The sequence below is a fragment of the Uloborus diversus genome, chromosome 9, assembly GCF_026930045.1.
Source record: "Uloborus diversus isolate 005 chromosome 9, Udiv.v.3.1, whole genome shotgun sequence".
NCBI classification, from domain to species: domain Eukaryota; kingdom Metazoa; phylum Arthropoda; class Arachnida; order Araneae; family Uloboridae; genus Uloborus; species Uloborus diversus.
Genome location: NC_072739.1, coordinates 155,087,123 through 155,104,823, shown reverse-complemented (window position 1 = coordinate 155,104,823; position 17,701 = coordinate 155,087,123). Strand labels below are relative to the sequence as shown.

The 17,701-nt window shown below is 32.8% G+C and overlaps 1 protein-coding gene across 1 annotated transcript in view; it reads right to left on the bottom strand.

Moving 5' to 3' along the window:
• LOC129230570 (C-Maf-inducing protein-like) overlaps positions 1–17,701 on the bottom strand; it is a 305,729-nt gene that overhangs the window by 25,175 nt on the left and 262,853 nt on the right. Inside the window, exon 12 of the mRNA XM_054864975.1 lies at positions 572–598. Coding sequence (XP_054720950.1) covers positions 572–598 — 27 coding nt within the window. The remainder of the gene's footprint in view (positions 1–571; positions 599–17,701) is intronic.

Sequence of the window (17,701 nt, the reverse complement as noted above, 5' to 3'; positions counted from 1 at the left end):
TAAAATGAAGAGTTTGATTTTGTAGATAGGCGTTATGGATTTTATTTAAGCAAATTTTCTGTTGAACCTTGGGTTCAGAATTGTATATGCACGCCTAAAAAAAGCTCTTTAATTTTCACAACGTTCGACGAAAATTATATTTTAAAACTAGCAGAGATTTCGGTTGCTCTAACAACTATACTTAATTGTATGAGTTAGACAGGAATTGTACATTTAATCAAAATAATGAGCGATTATTTGGAGTATATTTATAGCTCCGTTCTTGCTATCTAATATAGAATTATCATTATAGAAAATGTATTTTTTTTTTTAACTCTATAAATTTGATTCGGAAAAACCGGGGATCCGGACAAAAAAGGGTGGGATAAACGAGGTTCAACTGTATTTGGAATAAAACAAGACAGGGCGGAAAGTTTGAGACATTCGAATATAATTCAATTGTGCGGGTAACGTCACGTGATGTAAAAAACTTGTTACAAAAGATATCGCAGTTTTTTTTTTTTTTTAAACGATGATAAGAAATGATGCGTTTTAAACATACGAATTTTTCAATTGTTAACAAAATTCTTACCTTGTAAAAATGCAATCAGCTAATGCACTGTAAAGAAAGAAAAAATAATCACAAATCTGATAAAATACCCATCAATTCAAACAAATATGCACTAGTTTACGATAACATTTATTTACTATGGCACTCAAACACTTAACTAAAAGCCACAAGTTTATGATTGTTGAAATTTTAAGTAAACGAGCTGATGTGTGCATCACATGAATTCCTTTTACACCAATTTAATGTTATTTCCCCATGATTGGCAATTTTAATGTGATTCAATAGTTAACTCTCTAAATATCACCAATAATGGCCAAATTAAAACCAGTTTAAAAAAAAAATGCCAAATTTTTTGCCAAATTGGCGACAAAACTTGGCGACCAAAAGACTGGCGGTATATCGCCAAGTGTCCGCCAAATTATAACACCACTTGAGTTTGCATCGAAATTAACAATGATTTCCCTCCAAAAAGGTGTAAAAGACCCCTTTAGAAACACCCGAATGCAACCAAAAGGGGAGGTGCACAACTAGACCCCACTAGCAGTCTACATACTAAATTTCAACTTTCTAGGACATACCGTTATGCGACATACATACGCACATACGTTCATACGCACATACAGACATACAGACGTAAATACAGACGTCAAGAGAAAACTCGTTGTAATTAACTCGGGAATCGTCAAAATGGATATTCCGACTGTCTATACGTTCTTCGGTATATATGCACGAGTGGTCGGGTAGAAAAAAAAACTCAATATTCATTCGGGAGTAAGCAAAATAGAAATTAAGATCGATTTTTGTGCGAATTTTTTTTCGCGAATACAATACATCCCTTTTACTTCCTTTTACAAAAAAGGAAGTATTGTATTCGCGAAAAAATTTTCGCTGAAAAACCGGCCTTAATTTCAATTTTTCTCAAAAGATTTGAATTTGCCACAGTTTTTGCTGTGAATTGTTGGCAGCCACGGAAAAAGAACAATTTGACAGCTGGGAGTTTAGGGTTTGTAAAAATGGAGTGTTATGCTATTATACAGCCAGCGAAACAATTCAATCACTGCATAAGGAATTTCCTGTTCGTGTACTCTCTCGTTTCGGTGATATGAATTGTACCCTAGATCGTGTGATTTTACATCATTAGACTTCTCCCTATGGGGTTATTTGAAGTCAAACGTCTATGTCAGCAATCCCACAACCACCTGCGCATTACCTAATTGCGATATCGAGCGCCAATAACAGTAAACTGCTTGACCCGCCCAAACTTTCATTATTTTTCAAATAATTGTTCGATAATGAAAACGCATTATAGAATCGAAAACGCTCCATTTGTAATAACCCTAGACCCTCAGCTGCCAAATTGTCCTTTTTTCAAGATTGCCCACAATTTATTGCAAAAATGGCGGCAAATTAAAATCTTGCGTTAATTTTGGGACACCCTTTACAAACAAGTAATTGATAACCACAATTCACAGTTTGAAAATTTCTATCCTTTTCCATGTTTTACATTGCTATTTAGAAAAAAATAGAATATTAAAAATACATGTCCCGAAGGTTGGGCACCCCTGTTTTATTGCTATCAAGAGAAAATAAAAATCTTGTCGGAAAAATATAAACTTTTTTATTGACATCATCAGAAAGAAAGTTGCAAAGCTTAAACTCTATATTGCTATCAGGAGAAAGTAAAGATCCTCTCATTTGAGAAATTTAAACTTCCTTATTGCTATTATCAGAAAAAAAAATCCTTCTTTTTGAAAAAATTAACCTTTCTAACTGTCATTGCTCACCCAACAAATTAATTATTACATTCTATTTACAAATTTCAGTTCCTTGCTGTCGTCACTAGAAATTAATTATATTCCGTCCAAAAACTAAAACTCTTCTATTACTATCTTTTCTTTCGGTATTTAACTTCCTCATTTAGATTCTCAGAAAATCTGTTATTCCCTTGATTTCGAAATATAAACTTCCTTATTGATGTTATCATGAATCAGTTTTCTTTAAGGGAGAGTGTTTGTACCTTCGGACACTGCTAATTTCTAAGAATCTATTTTTAGCAGCCATGTTTTTTGTAACTTTTAACAGTAACCTTCACCACTAAATGGTGCGGCAGTAACAATCAGCATCAAACGATTTAAACTGATAATTTTGAGAGGGAGCGAAAGAAAATTTCATGACTCCAAAGTAAATATTTTCTTCATTTTTATTTCATTTTCTGTCTTTGTACTTATAAAAGTATTCAACTGAATTTTATTTATTTATTTCTTTATAAAAGAGAAGTGCTTAAAATATTTTGGCCATGAGAAAATAATGATAGTGCATCTAGATAGACCACTTTTTGGTTTTCTTAAACCACGTGGTGATTGTACCTCGGGACAGCCAATGGGATCGTTTCCAAAATTTTAGAAGTATTTTTTTCTGAAAGAGCATGCTTAAAAACATATGATATGACTATTTTTTAAATAATTTGTTTAAGTTTAATATTTTTAAAAAATTACTTAAATCGGTGCGTTTTCATCTTCTGCCGATGACATCATAAATGATGAAATGCCATTCAGTGTTGCCATTCACAGAGTAAAATATTTAATTCGCATCTTTTACTCACGTATATTGTACGGTTGATAGCAGGCGTAGAGTGCAATATTTAATTCGCTTATTGATTATCATAACGTGAAAACGCGGAAGAAAGATGCGCAAAAGTGCATCATTTGTGACGTCATCAAGACCACGCCTTGTTTGAAAAATCAGACATTTTAAAAAATTAATTAAAAAAAACCTGTTGGGAAAATGAAAGTATTTTCTGGATCCATGTTATTTTTTTTTTTTTTTGCTTATTCTATCAATTTCAGTAACTAATAGTAGTACTTTTGACTGAAGGAAACAACCCCATTATATTATACCTTAGGACACGTCCCAAGGTGCAACATATGCATGGTTCTTAGTAATTAAGATATGTTTAGGAACATGGAAAAATGTTCTAATCTTAGGTGGTTTTTGAAACACATTAAATATTAGATAATAATTCATTTATTCATTATTTATGATTCACTAGTGGTTACCACACGGCTTTGCCCGTAATAGAAAAATTAAAAGGTCTTTTGGTTCGCCTGTATATTTACAAATAATGTATGGTGAATTTTCTCGCCAATTGGCTTGTACCCTTGTTACGGTTCCCCGTTATGATAATTTCGTATCTCGCCAATTGGCTTGTGTCCATGTTACGGTTCCACGCTATGATAATTTCATAATTTACTCGTCCATCTTATGATATTTTTGTTCTTAAAATTGGAATAGAAAAAGAACCACATCGAATTTACGAAAAATCGCTCCGAGGTGCACACCCCCATGCTACAAACTAACTTTGTGCCAAATTTCATGAAAATCGGCCGAACGGTCTAGGCGCTATACGCGTCACAAACATCCTCCGGATAGCTTTATTATTAGTAAAGATTATTCATAATTTTTTATTACCATGAAAATAATATTTTTTTGTTTGGTGCAAAATTGGTTCAAGAATATATCGGTTCCCTGAATCATGAAGAGATGTTGATTCCTGTTGCACCATAGTCTTCATCCCTGACCATGGTACAACAGGATGTGTCCCAAAATACAATAGGATGTGATACCTTGGGGTAGTTTGGACCTCTTGCTTTAAATGGCTGACGATATTTTATTTTCATACTGTCCGAATTTTAAAAAACATATTGCAGTGAAGTTAAAAATTAAAGTATGAAAATTGTTCCAAAGTACAACACTCTCCCCTACTATTCCTTTCTTCTTTGACACTCTCTTTTGAAATTTAAACATCTAATCTTATCATAAAAAATTAAGTATATTATTCTTCTAGAAATGGAAATCATTCGTTACCATCGTCGGGAATTTATTTGTCTAATTTTCCTCAAAAATGTAAACTTTTTGATTGATCTTTTCAAATTGAATATTATGGGATCGGGTACAGCCACGATGAACTTTAATCGACTGAAATCTAACGTAAATTCCAAGATAAAAAACTAATTTAGTCCTAACGTGGCAAATATTTTTTAGAAAAAATATAGCTCTGCAAATTGACTTTTTTTTTTTTTTTAAATCTTGATTGGACAATCAGTATTCACTATTTTCATAAAACGATACATCAGAAAAAAATATAATTTTTGTTTATTAAACTAGATGTGAAAGATACCAATAGATGGCAGCAAGAGCACGTGATGCCTTTTATTTACTTTCTTTAAAATCAATTTATTGTTTATTCGCTATTTAGACTTATGGTTTGTAAACAGATGTTTATATCATAGGGTGTTAGTAATTTGAATAGTACTAATTTTAACTGATTTTATAAATAGAAGAAAATAATTTCATTTTCAAATTCGCAACCTATAATGCTGCATATTTTTAGACTAAAATCATTTTTAAAACAAACATTTTCTTTTAGATATAGAAATGCACACAAAAAATACCATTAAGCGGAAAAGGATTATTACAGAGTTTAAAGAAAATTATTGTAGAGTTTTTACAAAAATGTTGTAATCAAAAAATTGCTTATCTGTGCAATTTTTCGGGACATCAACTACACCATTTCCCAAAAATTAATGGAATGGAAATTAGAAGAGCAAAGCAACAGATTTGTAAAAACAAGAGAAGGAATTGGTAAAAGAAGAATAAAAAAGAACTAAAAAAAAAGAAAAGAAAAAGGACTCTTACAGGCAAAATGGCTTTTTATTTAATCCTTCTCCCTTTTTTGCCCAAGTTTTCATTTCATTATTTTTTTTTAGTTTTTATTCCTAATTTGATACTTTTATTCATACATAAGGAAGGTATTTATCCATACATAAAGGATTTACTCTGAGTCTCGAACTACGAAGATATAAAGGAAATAAATATCCTTGAATTAAAACAACTTAATATTACAAAGCCAAAAAAAAAGAAAGAAAGAAAGAAAGGAGCTCTATGAACCGTATCCTCTATGTACCGTATATTCTCTTCGTATAGTCAATGAAGTATAGGAAAATGATATTTATAACCGTTCAAAGTTGGACACTTTTCTTCATTTGTTGCATTCAGTGAAGATAAATTTTCTGTAAATGTTGCTTTGCCGCCGTATCATATGACGTACAGTGAAAGCAGTCAATACAAACTGCTAGAAATTTAATGTAGGCTGCTTATGTTAATTATTTAGCGGCCGATTTCTTTTAGTTATTTTTACATAGCATTATGATAATAATGTGTATGAAAGGTTTATTATAACCAGTTCAATCAATTAAAAAAATATACAGAGGAGACAAAAAACATTTTACGCTTTGCCCAATTTTCGCGGAAGATTTTTTTTCCATACGAAAAACATTCGGAGTTCAACTGCATTTTTTTTTCTTATACAACTTAACAGTGTTGTTTAAATATTTGCAGATAAAAATAGTTTGAATTGAGATTGCTTTAAAATAAATAGGCCTTATTTTATTTTAATTTTTTAATTTCCCATTTCAAATTTCGATTAAACTCATGAGGTTTCTCACATTTATCATATGAAAATCAAAAATGTGAGTTGATTAAGCAATTTCTAAAAATTATGGTGTTGCCCGTACGATTTTACAGAGGCACTAAGGTAAAATCAGAGATTGAGCTTTTACCATTTCCATCACTGGTTCAAAAACGTATATCAGTAGAGGAATGTGGGGCAAAGTGAAATGGTGAAATAAACAACTCTGCTTTTAGAGTCACCTATCTGGTAATATTTTAACTATGTAGTACTGTTTGACCATCGATTACATGGAAAAGCTAATATCCGGTTTATAGGCGGAAATGGACGTATCTATTAGTTTATAGGGATGTTAGTTGGTTTGTTTCAGATGTGCACTTTTGCCTCTCTATTATTTAGCCTGAGTTTTGTAAAATGAAAAATTACTCTCAGCAAACATTTTTTAAATCTCAAGTATATTCGATCTATACTCTCACGGAAAAAAACCAATTGATTTATTTACTTACAACAAAGTTTTGAGCTTACCATTTTGCTTTTACGATCCTGAACGAAATGAAAACATTTTATTTTCTTTTTGTTGTTTCCATGGTAACTATTTTTGTTTCCCCTTATTTTATTTTTGAGAATGCAATAAATGAATAAGGTACTAGCGACATTTTAAAACGCGTGCATAAAAATCTCATCGTTATTTTCCCTTCTCCCCTGCTAGATTCATTCAGATGGAACCGTCTTTACTTGGCAGATTGCCAAATTACATACAATCCATGGTCAAACAGTAACACATGTACACTATTCCAGTGAAGAAAAGTTATCTCTGGAAATCATAAAATATGATAATGCAAGCAATTTTCGAAAAAATTGAATTTTTTTTTAATTTTAAAAATTTGAAAAAAATTGTAATATTTTAAAAATTAAAAAAAATGTAACATTTTAAAAATTTGAAAAAAAAATCGTAATATTTTGTTGTGTGTCAAAAATTAGTTTTGTTTTCTAAAATGATAAAGTTTTTGTTATTAACACATTAATTTTTGATTGAGGTCAGAAAAAATTCGGTATAGTATTTCTTTGTTTAATATTGAGCGTATTTGAATTTTAAATGCTTTGTACAGCTAGTCAAGTGCATGCGAGGCAAAGTAAAATAGCTACATTCATTTGCTTATTCAATCCTCTATCAAATCACTTACGTATTTATTTATTAATTATTTTATTAAAACTCCTTCACTTAATAATTCACTTATATATGCATTCAGTCACTTATTTTCTTATTCATTCTCTATTTTATTCACTCATGTTTGTTTTATCATATATTAATTGGTTAATTTATTTATTTGTTTAAAAAGATTGCAATAAAAGATTGCAAGAATAAATGAAATCATTTATTCTTGCAATCTTTTATTTACTCATTTATTTGATAAAAAAACATCTTTAATATTTCAATAGGAACTATTTTATTACAAAAATATTTATTTTTCACTTTGCTCCATGAAAAAAAAGTGAAATTTTTCCTCCTATACTTGGAAGTACAAATTTGCTGCTAAAAGAAAAAAATTTCAATTCAAGTCATACTATAAAATATATTGTTCATTCTTTTTGAACCGTAATTTTGAGAACAAATATCAAACATATTTATTTCAAAAAAAAATATTATCTTAACTATTTCACTTCGCCTCACATTCCCCTACTTATTTTTGAAAATAAATTGCTAATGTTAGGTTTTTATATTATTATTTTATGTCATATAGTTGATGGGAGCACCATCTCGCAAATTAGCCAGGGGCGCCAGGCACCATAGGTACGCCACTGCTTCGATAAATAATAAAAAGCCGCCATTTTTTTCTTAAAAGAATTTTCATTTAAAAACAAACAAAGCAGGGAATTAACTACCATCCTAAATGCAGAAGCAATCAAATGAAATCTCAACAGTGCTAAAAATGAGGAAAGGAAATTGCTTTAGTTTTTACTTTTGCAGGGATTGAACAAAGAATTGAAACAAAAGTGAAGCGGAAATTGTACAAACGACATTCCTTCGTTAGGTAAATTCCTGGAATGTTAAGGTCAAGCCAGTTTTCAAATAAATCAAGGAGAGATATAAATTAAAAACATTTTCAGCGCGCAAAGTATTTTGAATTTTCTGCGAAGAGAAGAAAATTTAGAAGAGGAATTGTGTGTGCACTGCACAAATAAACGTCACAATGTTAGAATTTGTTAGTATTTGACTCAGTGGCGTCCAACCTACTACCCGTGGGTTACATCCGTTCGCGAAGCTCATTCGTGTGGCCCGTTGTTTTGTTTAATTGCTACAAATCGAAAAGCATGCATGATACTGTTAGTAATGTGGTGCATAATATTCAGAAATTGGTTTTTGAAAAACAGATACAATTAATGTAACTAAATTTAAAAATTTAAAAAACCTCCGACTGGGTCGCAAATGTAGAATCAAAAGGGAAAATTTAAAATCCTTTTGAAAGCCTTATACTATTAAGAATAAATCACAAGAATTTTATTTGTTGACAAATATAAACTGGCAACAGATAAACATTTTAAATCATTGCATTATCTTTCCTTGTCGACCAACAATGAATTCGGTTACCAATCGCGCGAATAAAGGCTTAACCATATTTAAAATCTGCTTTAAAAATGCTATAATTCGAATTTTATATAACATGGAAGTTCTAATCTCATTCTATCAGACGCAGAAAAAATTACTCTTTACTTTGGTACTAAAATTTTAAAGTTTTTAAACATGTTTTCACTGTTTAAAAACTTCATTCATATCTTCGTTAATGTCAGCGAAAAAAAAAAAAAAAAAGAAAGTTAGCTAAGAACACTCTCGATCAACTCTCCTTTCGAACAAAGTTTTTTTTTTTTACCGAAATCAGTTGATCCGTCTAATAGGCGCTAGAGTTCCACAGACATACACAGACACGTCAAACTTATCCTTTTAACCCCTTCAGACCTGGTGTCCGGTATACCGGACATACACTTTAAACAGCTGCTAATCATTTAATAATTGATTTAATTAATTGATTTTTTTTGTAGTTGACTCTTTACATTCTACTTATTATAATCTGTGAAATAATTTTTCGTTTTGGGATTGACAACACTGACATATAAGGATTGAGAGTGGCTCATTTTTCCAACCATGGATTTTCATCTGAAAAGCGAGATTTTTTTTCCTGATTTTTTTTTAAAATATATAATCTTTAGTTAATCGTTTCAAACGCTTATATTATGTTTTATAATTGTTTGTAGAACATTTTATAACGAAGTTTGTTCGGTATTTTATCGTTTTTGTATATGAAGTATTGATTTCAAAAATATAAGTCCAGAATATTGGACGTACCATAACTCTTTTATTTTTTCTCCTATAAACTAAAAATTTTGTCTATAAGATACCCTTTACCATAGTACACTGTGTACCAAATATCAACATTTTTGGTCCAATATTTCATAATTCCGACTGAAGGAGTTAACTATCGACACACAAACTTCCTTTGTGTGTCGAGGGATAAAAATAAGCATCAAGTAATTTATAACTTCAATATTGGATCTTCATTTTCTTTCATTTTTTCGTATTTTCAAATGTTATTTAGAAAGTTTTCAAATATTTTAAAATTTCATACACTGTAAACAAATTCCGAAACGTTACTGATTATTTCCATTGAAAGTTTCGGGATTTAAGAGGTTTTCACCTATTTACCCGCAAAATCAAGTATCTTCGCAAAAGGGTTTCCTGAATAGCTAAAAGATGCATGATTGCAGACTTTGCACTGATGTGATAAATATTTTTTGCTACCAGTTTAAAGATTGGCTGAGCGTGTTTATAAAGTGTATCGGTTTTAATTTGATTAAGGTCTGTTCGGATTGGCTAAGCTCCCAATGAGAGAAAAAAAGTCATTGGATAGCTGCAGGAATTGCAAGTGTAGAGAAACCTAAGCTCTATGCTCCTTCCCGCCTATTATTCCAATAGAGGGCGCTGCAAGCGCTTATTGAATTAAGTAAGTTGATTATGGAAAAATTTAGTGGCAACTCTGACTGTGGAAGAGATGGATAGAATTCGAAACACGAAGCGCAAGCTCCGTGGAAGGGAGTAATTCGCTGTTTAGAATAAATGATTTGGTTTAATCACCAATATGTAAATATGTACATAGTCTTCAATAAACATGTTAAGTTCACTTCGAGTCGTGATAATTTGAACTTATCACTGAACCACCGGATCGACATAGAATTGCACTTTTTCCCCACATGGTGCATCGGCATCGGAAAGATGAACTAGTGAACTTTTAGTAAGTGAATCTCATTTGGATAGCATTTTTATGCGAAGACTGCAAAAGGTAGGAACTTTTGAATCATTTACATTGTTGAAAAACATTGAAAATAGAACCAAAATCATTTATACAAAAAAGAACTGTTCTTCGCTCTTCTACTACGGTAATCGTAAAAAATGTTGATAAATACATAGAAGAAGAGCAAAATGAAGAACTAGAAAATTGTTTAGAACTGTTAAATAGCAAGGAGATAGAACTTGATAACTTAGATGAAAAAATACAAATTTTGATAGAAGACGAGAAGAAACTAGATTCTGATATAGAAACTTCCATGAATTATAAAGATAAAATAACTTTGACGAAATGTCGGATAAATCGTTATTTTAAGAAATTAGAGCAGCGAAATGAAAATAAAACGTCCATTAATAACGTATCAAATAATTCCTCTCTTATCGATGAAATTCGAAACCAAACACAAAGTAACGTACGGTTACCAAAAACTTCCATCCAAAAATTCGACGGTGATTACGGTGATTGATAAATTTTTGGAATTCTTTCGAAGTAACTATTCACAAGAACACAACACTTTCAAAAGTCGAAAAATTCAACTATTTGAAAAGTTATTTGAGCGGAAATGCTGCTAGTGCTATAGAAGGTTTTTCGATTTCGGAAACAAACTATGATTCTGCGATAGACATTCTCAAAAATAGATTTGGTCAAAATGACTTGATAATTAACACGCACATTTCCAATCTCTTGAGTTTGACCCCGGTACAAAGCTCAAATGAAGTTACGAAATTAAGAAAATTGTATGATAAAATTAACGTACAAATAAGAAGCCATTTTTCACTCAATGTCCAACCCGAGAGTTACGCGAATATGTTAATTCCTGTTTTGATGAAAGTGATTCCTGCTGATATCGCTCTAGAATTTCACCGCAATAGAGAGACTTCAGCCAATATAGATTTGAATGCATTTCTAAACTTTCTCCGTTCGGAGATAGAATCTCGGGAAAAAATCGCTAGTATAAAACTTCCGCCTTCGAATAGCAGTGAACAGATTAAAACAAGTACTTTGAATAATAAGCAGTTCAGAAAGATCCCTTCCAGATCACAGCACATTACAGAAAACAGATGTCCTTCAACACATGAACTAATTGCTAAAACGTCAATAAATCTTGACAAGTGTCTATTTTGCTCAGAAGATCACGAGTCGGAAAAATGCGTAAATCTCAACGTGGATGAAAAAAGGAATGTATTGCGGGGGGATGGCAGGTGTTATTTATGCCTTAGAAAAAATCACAGAATATCTGCTTGCCACTTTAAGGCAACTAAGCGTTGCAAAATTTGCAAAGGAGCTCATTCCGAGGTGATTTGTTATAAATCCAATTCAAAGTTAAAATATAATGACACCGACAAAAAAGAAGCAAGTTCACTTTCGAGAAATAATGATAATCAATTTGAAAAAAATAAGGAAATCATTTCTGCCGTATCACATTCTAAATCCAATTCGATGCTTTTGCAAACTTGCTCGGTAAAAATCAAAACAAAACAAGGCATAAGCTATCCGCGTCTTCTTTTGGACAATGGAAGCATGAAGTCTTTCATTACACAAGAATTAGCTAATAAATTAGATCTTGAAGTAATTAGAAAAGAAAAATTATCGGTTTACACTTTTGGAATTACTGCGCCAATTCAAAAGACTTACGACGTCATTAGATTAGTACTTGAACATAGAAGTTCCCCTAATTCTAGAATAGAAGTTGAATTATTGGTAACCGATCACATATCAGGTTCGGACATTCCTCCACCAAAATCAAAAGAAATTAGACAAAATAAACTGCTACGAAATTTGATATTAGCGGATTGTCTTGACAGTCAACAACCTGTTGGCATTTTGATCGGAGCAGATTATTACTACAATATAGTAACGGGTCACATTAAACGTTTGAACAAAAATCTTGTCGCTGTAGAAACTATTTTTGGCTGGAGCCTACAAGGACGAGAAGGAGAAGATAACTTTACTTTATCATTTAATGTGATAGTAGAGGAAGATTTAATCTCGAAACAAATAGAAAAATTTTGGGATTTGGAAAATTCCGGACTCATATGCGAAAATCAAAATTATAATTCAACCGAAAATGAAATCCTCAAACAGTTCGAATCTGATGTAGTATACGAAGATTGTCGGTAAAAAGTTAAATTACCATGGAAAAGTGACACATCAAGATTGGATGACAATAGAGAAATCGCGGAACAAAGGTTCAACCGACTTAGAAATCGATTCAAAAAAAAAAATCCGCAACTATTTTCTGAATACCAAAACATAATACAAGATTACTTGAAACAGAATATAATTGAGCCCATCACAGACGAAACGGATAGAGAAAATATCGTGTTTTATTTGCCTCATAGGGAAGTAATACGTGAAGATAGACCACAAGCAAATTGCGAATTGTTTTTGATGCGTCATCACATGACTCAAACTCCGCATCTTTAAATGACTGTCTCCACGTTGGCCCAAATTTGTATCCGGAGATATTCGAAATTCTGTTAAAATTTAGATATTATCCAGTAGCATTTACTGCAGATATAAAGCAAGCGTTCTTACAGATTCTCTTAGATAAAGAAGATCGAGACGTAACCAGATTTTTCTTCACTGACTCCCCCACCAATGACAATATCCCGCCTCTTGTTTATCGTTTTTCAACAATTCTTTTCGGACTGAATAGTTCACCATTTTTACTATCAGCAACTCTCAAACATCACTTTGAAAAGTATAAACAACTGTACCCTGAAACAGTTAGTATTTTAGAAAATAATGTTTATGTAGATGATGTAACTCTAAGTCGAGACACAGTCAGGGAAGCCTTGACTACTTCTTTGGAGACAATCCAGATATTCAAGGAAGCGAGCATGCAACTGCACAAATGGCATACTAATTCGAGAGAATTACATGAACTTTGGGAAAAAGAAGGCATAATTTCAAATGCAAATTTTCAAATTTCTGATGTTGAAAACACCGCCTTAAAGGTTCTGGGCATGGCGTGGGATAATTCGATTGATTTACTGTATTTTGATATTCGAAGCCTATTGTCATTTTTATCGAAACCAATTGAGACAAAAAGGTTTATTCTACAAGTGTTAGGACGAATTTTTGACCCAATAGGAATTTTGGGACCCTTCACTGTAAGAATCAAACTCTTAATTCAGAAGATTTGGGCATCACATATAGATTGGGACGAGCCACTTCCTGAAGATTTGATCTCCCTATGGAGAAAATGGTGCCAAGAGTTGCATCAAATAAGTGAATTCAAAATCCCTCGACATTATTTTTTTGAAAGTTTGTGCTCAGACATTAGAAATCTCGAACTACATTGCTTCTCAGACGCTAGCACTGTAGCATATGGTACAGTTGCGTACTTACGTTTCAAGACGAATGATAAAGAAATTCGAACGACGTTCATTGCTTCCAAAAATAGGGTAGCGCCATTGAAAATACTCACCTTACCCAAATTAGAACTAATGGGGACATTACTATCTGCCAAATTGGGAAATAATATAGTTGGAATTTTGAATTTAAATATTCCTTGTTATTTTTGGACCGATTCAAGCATAACGTATTTTTGGATCAAGAAACAGCCCGATGCATTTAAACCCTTTGTTAAGAATCGTGTTCAGGATATTCAGAAGTTGACGTCACCAAATAATTGGGGACATTGCAGAAGTTGTGATAATCCAGCGGACTTGGTCAGCCGAGGAGCAAAGATCTCAAAGTTGATTAATGAACCCCTTTGGACACAAGGTCCACCTTGGTTGAGACTTTCGCCTGACCATTGGCCAAAATTGACCCATGAGAAAATAGTAGAAGAATCTCAGCTAGAATACAGAAAAAAATTCCTGGAGACACATGAACTTGAATGTATAGTCGAAAATAGAGAAGACCCAGTTGATTTATCCAAATATAGTGACTTAGAAAAGTTGTTGAGGGTTACAGCATGGACAAAACGCTTTATCGCGAAATTGAGAAAATCTAGTAACATACAAGGAGCTCTAATTACAGAAGAGCTACAAGAAGCAGAAAATTTATTGATACGATGTGAACAAAAGAGACACTTTCGAGAAGAATTTAAATCTTTAAATGAGGGTAATTCGGTTGAAAAGAATTCCCCGTTGTACAATTTCGCCCCCTACATCGGTGAAAAGCAAATCATGAGATTAGGAGGAAGATTGGAGTTCTCAGAGTTTTCTTTGGATAATAAACATCCAGTCATCTTGCCTACAAACTCCCCGCTAACAAGACTGATAGTACTTAAAGAGCATGAAAAAATCATGCACGGAGGCACATCTGCTACTCTAGCCAAAATTAGATCTCGCTTTTGGATCCCGAAGGGGCGCCAGCTAATTAAAAAGATCATCAAAAAATGCTTGATTTGCCAGAAGTATTTGGCCAAACCAGCAGATCAAATGACAGCGCCCTTACCGAAATATAGAATCCAAGAGTCACCCCCATTTTCCATTTGCGGAATTGATTTTGCGGGACCTGTATATGTAAAGAACTACAAAGATATGCAAAAGTCGTATATTGTTTTGTTCACCTGCGCGGTAACTCGTGCAGTACATCTTGAACTTGTATCAAACATGTCTACACAAGCCTTTTTACTTGCATTTAGAAGATTCTTAACTAGAAGAGGTAATTGCAAAATCATTTATTCCGATAACGCTAAAACGTTTAAGAAAGCTGAAGAAGAAATGAGAAAGTTTTCTAAAATATTGGAAGATGATACATTTAAAATTTTCATAGCTAAAGAAAGAACACAATGGAAATACATCATCGAAAGAGCCGCATGGTGGGGAGGATTCTATGAACGCCTTGTTAGATCGGTTAAGGAATGTTTGCGAAAAGTGATAGGAAAAGCCCTTCTGACGTTCGAGGAAATGACAACGCTTCTAACAGAAGTGGAAACAGTTTTGAACTCGCGTCCACTATCTTACACCTACAACGAGTTAGATGAACCTGAAGCATTAACTTCCTTACATTTTTTTAAATTATGCAAAGAATGACCACAGCTATCCAGTTCACTTCTCTGATCTTATCGCCAAAACTTCTCCTGACCAATTGAGAAGAAGAAAGGAGTATCAGACAAAACTGTTAAAGAACATTTGGCTGAAATGGAAGACCCAATATCTTCTAGATTTACGAACTGGACATCGCTTGGATTGCAGTAAAGAAGGAAAATCTCTCAAGATAGGGGACGTGGTACTTCTCGAAGGAAGTAACAAAAATAAGTTCTTGTGGCCTTTAGGTATAATTACAGAACTCTTTAAAGGACGTGATGGACTTGTTCGTGCCTGCACAGTTAAGACAAAGGACGGACAATACAGGAGGCCGATACAACTAGTGTATCCTTTGGAAATGATCAATGGACAGTGAAAAAAAAAAAAAACTTTTGGAACTTTCATTTTATTTCTTTTCTATATATTAGTCAAACAATTTGATAGTTTAGAACTTTAATTTCGTTATTTTGATTTTTGAATTTGTCTAATTATGTTTCATTTTGATATTCATTACTTATTGAAAAGCATAATAATTTGAATATGATATTATTTGTTTCTCTAAATATTTCTTTTATATTGCTATATTCATTTTTTGTTGTGTAAAATTGTTATTGTTATATTTCAATATATTTTGATTACAAAGAAAATGTAAACTCGAGGAATTTAGGTGGGGAGTGTGTAGAGAAACCTAAGCTCTATGCTCCTTCCCGCCTATTATTCCAATAGAGGGCGCTGCAAGCACTTATTGAATTAAGTAAGTTGATTATGGAAAAATTTAGTGGCAACTCTGACAGTGGAAGAGATGGATAGAATTCGAAACACGAAGCGCAAGCTCCGTGGAAGGGAGTAATTCGCTGTTTAGAATAAATGATTTGGTTTAATCACCAATATGTAAATATGTACATAGTCTTCAATAAACATGTTAAGTTCACTTCGAGTCGTGATAATTTGAACTTATCACTGAACCACCGGATCGACATAGAATTGCACTTTTTTCCCACAGCAAGCAAGGGGAATATCTTGGTTCTTGCTTGCAATTTTTGCTTAGCCATGGCTGCGCTAACGCATCATGAGCTTTCTTAGTAAATCAGGAAGTTCCTAATCAAATACATTAAACTGATTTAATTATCCTAGAAGGTTCACGACTGGCTGTAATAGGGGAGATTTCCTAATATTTCTGAAAGGTTACTGACTTTTATCACAAAACGTTCCTGGTTTTTGTAAGATATGTTACTGATGGAAATTGGACATATCAGCTGCCTATTATTTTCCAGGAACGTTTCTTAATCGTTTTTACAGTGTATGTGTTCTGACCCGCGAAAATCTCTTTAATCTAAGGTGCGACCCTCGCGAAAAAAAAGGTTGGGCACTACTGATAACTGATTGAACCAAAAGCAGTTTGATCACCAATTTGCGAAAAAATAAGAACCTTTTTCAAACATAATGACAGAAATTGCGAAACAGAAGCAATAATTTTCAAAGAAATAGGGAGAGAGATGCAAACAAGGATAATAAAACTATTTTTAGATCGATGCTTTTACAAATGTAGTAGTTAGAAAATATTTTTACAAGCAAATAAGAGACGTTAATTGGAATAAAGTTAAATATAACCTATGAGAAATTCGTCAGCAAAGAAATAAGAGAGTGGGTGGTGCAAATTAAAACTCATTTGAACAAAAACAGCAGTAAAGTGTCAACGAAGCGAAAATATCATTTAAGGGCCTAAGTTATGTTCAGAGAATGTTTAAATAGAATAGTTTTTTTTCTTTTTGGTGTGAAAGGGCTAAAAATAGTTTTGAGAAACTATTAAAAATATTTTCGTGGAGGATAGGTAAAGAAACAATGGATTTTTTTTGAGAAATCACGATTGCTTATTGTTCTCACTTGACTGTTTTAATGTCCTTTAATTTTATTTTCCCACCGCCACCCTCCGCACCATCACCGTCGACGGGCTCCTCACGATGCTGCACCTCTAGCGAAAGCCGTCTCCAGGTTGCATCCATGTCCTACACACACGCGCATACATACACAACTACACACACAAACACACCACCACATACACCTACACACACAAACACACATACAAACATTTACACACACGCATACATACAGACACCCACACATACACACACAAAAACATACACACACATACACAACTACCCACACATTCATGCATTCACACAGACACAAACACATATGCCTACACAAACATACACATACCCCCCACACACACATTCATACACACACATACACATAACCCGTACACACAAACACATACCCCCACACACAAATACTCACGCCTACATACACACACTCATGATTGCGAAAAACATAATTTGAATTCAAGATGTCAAAATTC